Consider the following 12,013-nt stretch of genomic DNA (forward strand, 5'->3'; position numbering starts at 1 on the left):
GATTGATTTGTACCCTGCAACTTTGCTGTAGTTGTTGATTGTTTCTAATAGTTTTCCAACAGATTCTTTAGGGTTTTCTATATATACAATCATGTCATCTGCAAATAGTGAGAGTTTCACTTCTTAGTTACCTATTTGGATTCCTTTTATTCCTTTTTCTTGCCTAATTGCTCTGGCCAAAACCTCCAGTACTATGTTGAACAGGAGTGGTGAGAGTGGGCAGCCCTGCCTCGTTCCTGTTCTCAGAGGAATGGCTTTCAGTCTTTCCCCGTTGAGTATGATGTTAGCTGTGGGTTTGTCATATATGGCCTTTATTATGTTGAGGTACTTTCCTTCTATTCCCATTTTATTGAGAGTTTTTATCATAAATGGATGTTGTATCTTGTCAAATGCCTTCTCTGAGTCTATTGAGATGATCATGTGGTTTTTATTCTTTATTTTGTTGATGTGATTTATCATGTTGATTGCAAATCACGTTTATTTTACTGTTTGTAGCCTTTTTATCATTGACTTGAAAACTACTGTTTGGCAATGAATTGACTGTCACCTGATGTCATATAAAATCATGCACTTTTTATTGGAAACAAACATGTTCACTAACCACACACACAAAACAATTTGACTGTGTCATAGATTAAGTTCCTCATTTGGTCTTAGCTCACCAATGGAAAGAAATTTCTATTTTTCTTGTGATAGAAAAAAATACATAAAGAATTTTAGCACTAACATGTAATGTAAGCAGTGTGTTTCTCTCTCTCTTTCTCTCTCTCCCTCTCTATATATATACATACACATATTTATATATTTTTTATACATAATTTAGCAAAGCTTTATTGAGTCCAAGGAACTATTAGATGTGTCTATATAAGATCTTATTAAGCTCCTAGAACAACCCTGTAAAGTAACTGTTAGATGTTGAAAAACTAAGACTGCAACACTAAAGTATCATTAAATTTACAAATTATAGAACCTCCTTTCCCAAATAAACTTTACATTTTCTAAGAGTATCATATAACTGATACAGGTAGAGAAGTTTCTAAGTATATGATTTGGGGCCCAATAATAGACTGGGGTGAAAGATGGTATATTTCAAGAGGAATCTCTTCAAAAATCTTTCCAGATAGATATCTTTTAGAGTGTTACCAATTCTACACAATTGTGAACTCTGAATTATTTTGTTAGTGTCTGTCAGTTCTATTAAAAAAAAGAAAATCATATATAAATTCTCAGTTAACTTGAAGTCATTAAATATTTGCTTTCCATCTGTTACTCTCTCATGATTGGAGTCTAAATCAACATCGATTATTAGGTCTTTAGACTTGAATCCTTCTGTGACTTTTGTTATTGTTATACAGCAGGTAAGTCATGGGCCTGAGTTGATAAAATGGCTGAGAACAATTTCACTGAGATGACTCTCTTCATCCTCTCTGGATTCACAAATTGCCCTGAAATACAAATAAGCCTTTTCTTGATGTTTCTCTTTATTTATTTCTTGATGTTTCTCTTTATTTATCTGTTCACTGTTTTGGGGAACCTTGGACTAATCATGTTAATCAGAATTGACTCTCACCTTCACACACCTATGTACTTTTTTCTTAGCAATTTAGCATTCATTTTATTCCTCTACTGTAACACCCAAGGCACTGGTAAATTTCCAATCTGATCAGAAAACCATCTCCTTTGTTGGCTGCTTTGTTCAAATGTACTTTTTTGTGGATTTGGTGTGTAGTGAGTGTTTTTTTCTGGGATCAATGACCTATGACCGCTATGTAGCAATCTGCAATCCCTTATTTTATTCAATGGTTATGTCCCAGAAAGTGTGTAACTGGCTGGGTGTAATGCTATATACAATAGGCTTCACAAATTCTCTGATATCCACCTGTGTGATAAGCAGTTTGTCATTCTGTGACTCCAGCATCAATCATTTTTTCTGTGACACCACAGCTCTTTTGGCCCTGTCCTGTGTAGATGCATTCAGCACAGAAATGGTGATCTTTGTTTTCGCTGGGTTCACTCTTCTTAGTTCTCTCCTCATCATCACAGTTGCTTACATTGCCATCGTCTCAGCCATCCTGAGGATCTCGTCTGCAGCAGGCAGACAGAAGGCCTTTTCCACCTGTGTATCCCATCTCATGGGTGTAACTGTCTTCTATGGGTCCCTGATTTTTACATATTTGCAGCCTGATAACACATCCTCCCTGAGCCAGGCACAGGTGGCATCTGTCTTCTATACCATTGTCATTCCAATACTGAATCCACTGATCTATAGTCTGAGGAACAAAGATGTAAAAGATGCTCTCCTGCGAGTCATACACAGAAAACCTTTTCCATGACAAATCTATGCTTGTTACAATTAAAACAACCCTGGATGATTTCAGGCATTCAATTGCTCCAACAATTAGAAAAATAGTAGAGTAACCTCAAAAGGCGTAACACAAACCAAATGATAACTTAGAGTCTTGAAATTTGGGAGGTGAATTATTACTTTATTCGTCTATGTGGAATACTGATCATCGTATTAGGAGTTCAGTTCAGTACATAAATTATTCAGACATAGACACCCACACGTAAGTAAAGAGGCATCTGACCAGTGACTGAATCCACCCTGAACATCTTTGTGTGATCACACCATCATACTGAAACATACTAAACAATTATTAAATGGACTTTTCATGGTTTGACATTCTGCTTTCTCAGCCATCAAAAAATTGAAAGTAGAAAATTAGTAGATTGAGAGATTATGATTCTTAAATGTTATTAACAACAAGAAATGATAGCTGCTAGCCTGAGAGCAAAGGGAAGAGTACAGAAGTAACAAAAGCAAATATAAGCCACAGAGGGAAGGGTGGGGGAATGAGGTCATTTTAGTGAGAGGCAAAGACTAATTAAGACAACCGACTCAGGGAATATAGAGAAATCTCTGGAAAATGTGGATTCATTTTGCCATAAAATTTAAAATCTTGATCATTTATCTAGGAAACATGATCTTAAATTACATAGGAAAGTGGTGTGTTTATGAAGTGGAGTATATTTTCCATCAAAAACAGCAGTTTATTTTCTACAAAACCATAATGTGCCTCCCTAAATTCAAAGGTCGCATAAACTTTAAACGTGTGTGCATGTGTGTGTGTAGATAAATGAAGCACTAGCTGTACCACAATTCCTGAGACATTTTGGAGATGTATGTAGAGATTCTCATTTCTCCAAATCGGGCAGACAGACTTTGTTAAGTCTATAGCATTACAAGGAGACTCTGGGTTTTCGTTTTATCTTTCCTCGAAAAAAAACTTTAACATAAAAGTTGTTTAAAGAATTCTCCCAGTCATTGTTACAAACTGACCCCTTGGAAAAGATGTATCTATCCCTCAGTAATGTTGTTAACAATGCATGAATCGCTGAGTAGAAATCAGAGGAATTACGCAATCATATTTAAAATGTATATTGAAAGGAACTGAAGATTACTTTGATGAGGTGCTATTAAAAGACAATGTGTGTGTTTATAATATTTCTCTTTCTCCATCAAGATTGTAAGATCTTTGAGAGGGCTTTACTTATTCCTATTTGTGCTCTTATAACATCTAGCAAATGTGTTACATACAAAATATGTAAGTAAATATTTTATTTGCTTTTTGATTCTTGCGAAAGGCCAGTGATGAACTCATTAAGGGCAAGGAGTAAGCCACCTTACCCATGTTTGTATCTTTCTTTGGTGTTTGGACGATGGTGTGCATATTCGCATTCAAAAAATATTAGTTTAGTTGAAAATTCTATTTCTAGAATTCTTTCAAAAACATTTCTTACTTATATGTTAAAAATGGTGTGGCAATTAACAGATATATTCCTTACAAATGATGTTTTCCTAAATGATTAGAATATGGAATTAAGAACACACAGAATTATACATTGTATATATGATTTTAAATAATTGGACTCTACTGGTTAGGCATTCACATGTATCACACATCACAAACAAACCTCCTATAAAGAGAGTCAGTCTTCAGCCTTGGGAGTGGCTGAAGTTACCTCATGTGCAGAGATCTGCATGTGCATATGTATATATTTGGTTTTTAGATTTTTAATTTTCTTCTCTGATCTATATTACTGTGGTCTGGCTCTTGCAGACTTCATTGTACAATATAATATTTTACATTATAAACTATTATCAGGGACAACTTATGAAACACACTCTGCATTATTTTAGGGACATATTGAGAGTATTGTCTTTCTCACCACTCATTCCCTTTTATTAAGCCTTCACGAGATTTTTTTCCTTCTAAGTGCAGTGTCTGAATGAGATTGGTTGCTCTGAAGATTTCTCGGAATCGTCATTGAGAACTATTAAACTGACTATATTTCCTTTTTTTTTCTCTTTCTACTGAGGATTTTCATTCATGTATTCTAAATACAATGCTCATTTGTTTTATAATTGTGTGAAACATCATGACCCTTGCACCTTATTTTTATTTACCCTGGTTCTAATTGTATGTATTATTTTTATTTTCACTTGCATTGAGTATGTATTCTTGTATTGATAATTCAAGACTTAATCTTTAGTATTAATGAAATTACTTATCTAACTGTTCTTTTTAAGTTGTTAATATTTTCTTCCTGGTATCTTTCTAGGAGCAGAAACATGCCACACTTTTCTTGCTCACCATAAGCAGTGGTAATATATTTTATTTGTCCAAAGTTATGATTAAATGTCTATATATATTTTTCAATATGCTCTTCGTATTTGTCCCTGCTATATCTCCCATCCTTCTCTCTTCTAGCTGCTCTTTCTGTAACTTTCCTCTAGACCCGGTGATACACATCTTTCCAGAATGGGCTTTGCATACTTTTGCCTTTTCTTCTGCATTCTTTCTACTGGACTCTCCCAGAACTCTTTCCTTTGACCAATCCAGATGATCAACACCATAGTACTTGTGACTGTGTCCCAGAAGTGATCATAGTATGCGAAATTTGCCAAATACCTTCTTCTTTTACTATGCTGAAAAAAGACATTCAATTTAAAATATGTTTGATGTGTCAATCTTCAAAATAAAGACACAGATTTTTTTTTCCTGTCTGTTAAATCTGTGGTGCCTTTGTAATGTTCCTGTGAACCATCTGTATTCTTTGAGTTTACATTCTATTTCACCACATTTCAGATACCTTTTCCATCAAAATTTTTTTAAAAAGTTTATTTTTCTTAACTTGTTTTATTTTCAAGAAGTATCGCAGGGATTCCTGAAGAACAATTATTCAATGAAAATAAAATAAATTGAATGAAATTGACTTTGATATCATATAGAGTCAGACTCACACTCACGCCCGTACACAAAGATTAAAGGTCCATTCAGAAATGAATTGCAAATTATTACTTGATAATTGGAGAAAGTAGTGTAGAAAAAGTTAAGATTTTGCACATGATATTTGCCTTTCAAAATATGGATGTGGGGGGATGGGTAGAGAAGATATCTAATACTAGCTAGTAGAAGTTACTTGTTTGTGGGAGACATTTTAAAGGGAAATCTCCATTTGTAAAGATGTCTCCCACTCAGCACCAGGAAGAGGAGGATGACTAAATCTCTAGAACTCTTATCAGTGGGGAAGACATGGATTTAAATCTGCATGAGGATCACACCCTTCTTTACTGTGCTTTTCCTAGTAACCTCATATAAGTGGTCACCACCCCCCAACATCTTCTTTTGCGTTTAGTTGGAGGTGGTATTTAAGGTGGTGGCTTGGGTCATTTTGGGGAGTTACTGTTTTCCTGGGTATCTCTCATGTATACAGGAGGCATACATGTTATTAAACTTGTGTTTGGTTTTCTCCTATTAATCTGTTTTTTATTACAGGGGTCTCAGCCAAGAACCTAGAAGAATAGATGAAAAGTTTGTATTTTTCCACTCTCACAAATCTAATAAAGTAGGAGAAATAAAATGATAAAACTTAGGTAAAAATTAATAAATTGGAAAGCAAAAAATTACTGAACAGCATTTATTCCAAAAAAGACAAAAGAGCTATTCTTTCATGAGTCAAGGAAGAAGGAAATTAAAAAAAAAAATAGCTAGAATAATCCAGGAGAGAGAGAGAGAGAAATATATATATATATAGGAGGCATAGTTTAAACTGTAATGAGCTAGGGAGTGGACATTTATCATCATTAAATCAAATGAGATTTAAAACCTCTGATCAGACTTTGGTTTCTGCTGTGACAATAAATGGTACAAAATTAGCCCTGAAATCATCAACAACACTAAATGTGAACAAAATGGGTTTCAGGGTTGGGAAAATATTGAGCAAGAAAAACTTGCTCCAGATAATTTTGCAATCACGAGGCCCACTGAGGTGGAATTTACCTTGAAGATTGACGTTAGTCTCTTATTTGGCTTAACTCCCAAGATTACCTATTGTCAAATAAGTTTGTGCTGGCTTTTTAATCTCCAAATAACCTTGTCTTAGCAGCACTAAGTTTTTGATGCCTAGAAGTATTGCCCCTCCAAAGTTCATTGAAGATTTAATAATACAAAAGTAGCTTCTTTATCCACATCAACAAATTATCTCCTGAAATTCTGGAGTAAGAGCAGACTTTCTTGTAAAAATTACTTCTAAATGTACATGAAAATTGATTTCATTATCAAAAATTAATGCAAAATTCACAAGAATATTTTAATCTGATTCTCTGTTCCTTTTCAGATTCTTCCTTTGCTTCCTCATCTTGGCCAAATAATCCTCAATAAAACATTTCAGCTTTCTTTTCATATTTTAATTTCTTTTCATTCACACTTAAGAAAATATTTGACCTGAATATACACAGAAGTGAGTTTTTGGCCACTAAATTAACTAGAAAATGTTTGGCAGTCTTAGTGCTGATTTTGCCTTCCTGCTTTCATTTTTTCTTTTACAAAATAAAAAACAAGTATGCTAAAACAGTAAAACAAATTGCAGAGATATTGCTATGTTGATGAATTAAATGACTGTCAAACCAGAATGGAGAGCCTGCACCGCTTTTGCCTTGTGACAATTCAAAATACCTATTTATCATTTAATGAACACTTCTAGAAAAAGTTAGTTATAGGGTACCAGTCAATGTGTAATACATAAAACTGTGGGTTTTATCAAAGGATAATATAGCATTGATCATGGTATATGATGAAATTTTAGTCATAAGATGAAGATTGGATACTGAGTATAGAGTAGAATAACAATTATGCAAATCTATAGGTACGCAAATAAGCATCCTGTGAACAAAAGAAAATAATTGAGAAAATTGACCAAAATGTTCCAACACTTTTGAATTGTTTTTGTTTTGTTCTTTGAATTTTGTTGAATTCTAAATTTTTTCTAATGAATATGTTTACTCCTGTGAGAGTATCACATTTTTAAATATAAAAATGTTTCATTGTGAAAATGTATCCTTCCATTCCTGATAGTTTCAGTCATAGAGTGATGAAGTATTTCTCTAGAAATAGCATCTCCAACACCTCAGCCAAAAATTTAGAGCATCCAAAGGAACACCAATCCATCAGGCTCTTCATTGTGTGGTTGCTAAGGGAAAAGAAAACTGTTGTCTCAAAACCTCACATATCTGTGTTAGTCATTGAACATTTGTCCTTGGAAACATGCCCAGCAATCTTCCTTTGAAACTGGTCCCCGGGGATGAGCAAACGTTGCAGTATCATCAGTGCCCTATATATGAGGTGCCCTGGAATTATTAGGATGAGAGTCAAGGCACACTCTGCTCCACTTACGCTCACAGTAGCTCTCTGTTATTCTTTTTAGACATAACTTCCCGGCAAATTTTCCATTTGATTGGGATCTGAACAAAATTTCTGGATTGATTTGTTTTTACCTCAAAATAAAACAAAAATGAATGCACTAAAATTTAAAAAGAATTTATCTCAAAATATCCAAATATTATATTACAGAGATTTTCGACTCAAATGATTTTCATATTTTATTTGTGAGAACAATTTGATGTTGAGAAATTTTTAGACAGATGACACTGGAAGACAGTTTTTTTTCATGAACTTTAGCTCACAGTAAGTATTACTCTCAAAATTACAGGGTTTTAGCTAGGATCAAGTAAAATAGTGGCATTATCAGAAGAGTATGCATACAGGTATCATTTAAACCTTACGCTAAGTAATGTCAGGATTTGCAGAAACAGAAGTATAGAGTTGATAGAATCAGGCTCTATAGGCAATGTACATATTTTAGAAATATGATTTTTGGAAGAAATTTGATTTTGAGTGGTCAAGTTAGGAAAACATCATATCTTTTGGAAATTAATACTAACGTGGTTTATAATTTTAATATATCCTGCTAAGGTTGAAATTTATTTATCATTAGTATTAAATAGTATTGGAAGTAAAAGGAGAGTAAATGATGCATTAAAACTGATCATTGTTTAGTATATATCTAGTATATTTTCTCAGGATTACTGAAATTAATTATAAACAGGAGTATAGTATTATGAGCGTGCATTCTGGAGTCAGTCTGTCTTGGTAGAATCACAGAGCAAACATTTAATGGCTCTGACTCTGGATAAGTTATTTAAACTCTGCCTTTTTTCTCATCTAAAAACTAACTAATAGTAGCGTCTATGGTATAATATTCTCATTTGTATTAAATACATTAATAAAGAGAAGCATTTAGAACAGTGTCAGATTTATTCTAATAATGTGATGTTAGCTTTTATTATATCATGTCCAAATGTCAATTTATATCTATATCTATATTTCACAAATTTTTTTCCATCATATTTTGTAAACCATTCATTATCAATTTCTGAAACGTTAAACTAATATAAATATACCAGGCCATTCATGCTAACACAAATATTCTGAAGTCATTCCTGCTAAGTATCAACTTTGATTTCTCAGCAGTTTAAAGCAGCTGAACACAATGGATAAAAGGACTAATACAGATGTGCCTGACTTCATCCTGATGGGATTGACAGATTCTGAAGAGGTCCAGCTGGTTCTCTTTCTGCTGTTTCTCCTGATGTACCTGATGACTGTGCTAGGGAATGTGGGGATGATATTGATAATCCGCCTGGATCTCCAGCTTCACACCCCCATGTATTTTTTCCTCAGTCACCTGTCATTTCTTGACCTCAGTTACTCAACCGTCATCACACCTAAAACCTTAGAAAACTTAGTGACTTCCACCAAGTATATTTCATACATGAGCTGCTTCACCCAGATGTACTTTTTTGTCTTCTTGGGTGCCACTGAATGTTTTCTTCTATCTTCAATGGCCTATGATCGCTATGTAGCTATCTGTGATCCTCTACACTACCCAGTTGTTATGTCTACAAGACTCTGCTGCTCCCTGGTCTTTGGGTCCTATTTGATTGGCTTTACAGACTCCTTTGTCAATGTACTTTGCATGAGCAGGTTGCATTTCTGCAACTCCAGTGTAATCCATCACTTTTTCTGTGACACATCCCCAATTTTAGCCCTGCCCTGTACTGACACACAGGACATCGAAATCATGATATTCATTGTCGCTGGCTCTACCTTAATGGTGTCTCTTATCACAATCTCTGTGTCCTATGTGTCCATTCTGTCTACTATCCTGAAAATTACTTCCACTTCAGGAAAGCGAAAAGCCTTCTCTACTTGTGCCTCTCATCTCCTAGGGGTCGTCATCTTTTATGGCACTATGATTTTTACTTATTTAAAACCAAGTAAGTCCTACTCATTGGGAAAGGATCAAGTGGCTTCTGTTTTCTACACTATTGTCATCCCCATGTTGAATCCACTCATTTATAGTCTTAGGAATAAAGAAGTGAAAAATGCTCTCACTAGAGTCGTGCAGAAGAGAGAGGACTCCAGGCACTTAAAATAACAGTGATGCTAAACTTTTAATATCATCTTTTCTTCCTTCCCTATAGGGTATGTCTTTGGTCTCTCTCCAAAAACAATTAAATGCTTTAATTTGTTTGTATTTTTGTTAAACCATCCTTTCTTTGACCAAACATAATCTTGGACATTTCCAGGAATATGTCTTTAGAAATCTGTATCGTAATTGGAAACCACATGTTAAACCTATGGTCTAAATACATATGTTTTTAAGGGCATTTGATGGCCAAAATGAGACAATATTGTTGTCATCTTTTAAACTATGTGATACAAATTCCCATGCATGTTCCAACTTCAGAGAATTTTCTTATGGAAATGAGATCCATTTTGGGCACAATGAAATCATTTATTTATTATATAGGGAAGAAACATAGCACACTGATTACAAGCATTTTCTTTGGAACGAAATATTCCACGATTTACATTCCAGATCTGCTGTATAACCCTTCATAAGTCACTGAAACGTTAAGCCTCAGTTTCCTCAACTGCACAAGATAAATAATAATGCCAGGTCCATAGACTTTTTGTAAAGTTTAAATCAGATGATGGATGTGAAGAATCTAAGGCAGTACTAATAAATTCTGGCCATTGTTATTAGAAGACTTCCATTCCTGAAATATTTTTAACGCACAATGGCTTTTTCTTAAAGAATACTCACTTATGTTTTATAAATTACTTTTGGTTAATTTAATTGACCAACACACAAACAGCTAAGGAAAAATTCAGCACTCCACAATTTTGGATTTTGAATGGCTTATATTAACTTGAGAAAATTTGAGTAATATTGAAAAAATTAAGGAGATAAAAATATTGTAACAATTGTTAACAGTTTGATATGTGTTCTTCTAGATCAATAGTTAATGTATGTATGTGCATATATTACATATATAAGCAAAATTTCTGTTGTTTTCTGTGTACTTTTCTGTAGCTTTCTCTATGCACTTATAAGCTCAACCTTTGATAATATCATTGAAATCTGTGAAATGAATTTTTCTTGATACATGAGAAAAATCAAGATTCTCATCTTGTAATGCTTTGGACCTGAAATGTTGTAAATTCATTAAGTTAAAAATTGGCTTTCAGTGATACCTCTTTGGTGGTTATTTGCTGAACATTTTAAAACCGTATCTTCCTGTGATGTGTCAACGAGCTTCAGTAAACTTCTTCTTTGTTGAAATTCTGTGTATTTTAAAAAAAATCATTGTCTTTCTCTTTATTTCTATTGGTTTATTATGGTCATTAAAAATAAATTCTTGAATTAAATGCTTGACTTATTTGTTTTAAATTTTTTAACAGAGACAAGTTGTAAAGCTAAGAATTGAAATGAATTCAGATTTTGTAGCAACCTATAAACTGCAATCAGGTAGAATGCTACAATTTATTTTATTTTTATTTTTTTCTCTACATAATCTGGAATTACAGTTTTAATTTTCTCTGCTAGTTAAAGGTTAAGAATGAATTTCTCCATTTTCCAAGTATTTGATTTCATATGTTAAAATTTGTAACTAGATAGATTGTTTTCATTCAAGCAATAATAATAAAACTTTTATTTTTTTGAAATTTGTATTATTTTCTATGTAAAATTATATTTTTTTTCCTATATTTTTAAATGTATGAAATAACATTTCAAATGATTGCTACGTAGCTGTCTGCAGTCCTCTACATTACCCAGTTTAGGAGTTAAAAGGCTAAAAATTTTTCCCTAATTCAAAACTGTCAGCTAACTTATTCAATCTTTTCAATGTGCATTATTTTCCTCTACTGTATTTAAAAATTTCCCTTATATACCAATGACATTTTAAATTATGACTTATTTTTGCTTTGATATCCATGTTGTCCAGACTCTGTATTTACATTTATTGCTGTTTGTTTTTGTTTGCAATTAGAGATAAGTATTTGATAAACATTTATTGTTTAATAATACGCTTTTTTGGCTCATCTCTTATCTTGAATAAGCATTGTGTCGTTTCATATATTTACAGGCTCTTTTCATTTTTACAATCTATTTTATAAACTATTTTTCTACCCCGTTTTAATATATGTCTATTTCTATGGTTAGGAAAGTATCCTGTTGGTTTGTGTTGGCAAAGATGATGGACAGATTCTATGATTTTGTAATAACACTTAAGTTGAGGAAATGCTAATTGAATTAAATTAAG

The 12,013-nt window shown here is 33.2% G+C and overlaps 2 protein-coding genes across 2 annotated transcripts; both read left to right on the forward strand.

Annotated features, from left to right (window-relative positions):
* Nucleotides 1-1,384: 1,384 nt before the first annotated feature.
* Nucleotides 1,385-2,333, forward strand: LOC131395815 (olfactory receptor 8I2-like). Its single transcript, XM_058527633.1, is given in 2 exon segments — nt 1,385-1,611; nt 1,613-2,333. Coding segments are annotated over 2 exon segments (948 nt in total).
* Nucleotides 2,334-8,892: 6,559 nt separating this feature from the next.
* On the forward strand, nt 8,893-10,039 carry LOC131395816 (olfactory receptor 8H1). Its single transcript, XM_058527634.1, has one exon. It carries the CDS (start codon nt 8,893-8,895, stop codon nt 9,838-9,840), a length of 948 nt encoding a protein of 315 aa, XP_058383617.1. The 3' UTR covers nt 9,841-10,039.
* The last annotated feature ends 1,974 nt before the right edge of the window (nt 10,040-12,013 follow it).

The sequence above is a fragment of the Diceros bicornis genome, chromosome 31 (genome assembly GCF_020826845.1).
Source record: "Diceros bicornis minor isolate mBicDic1 chromosome 31, mDicBic1.mat.cur, whole genome shotgun sequence".
NCBI classification, from domain to species: Eukaryota; Metazoa; Chordata; class Mammalia; order Perissodactyla; family Rhinocerotidae; genus Diceros; species Diceros bicornis.

What these genes read in the sequence shown, in the direction of transcription:
- LOC131395816 (XM_058527634.1), top strand. Translation starts at nt 8,893, where the DNA reads ATGGATAAAAGGACTAATACAGATGTGCCTGACTTCATCCTGATGGGA.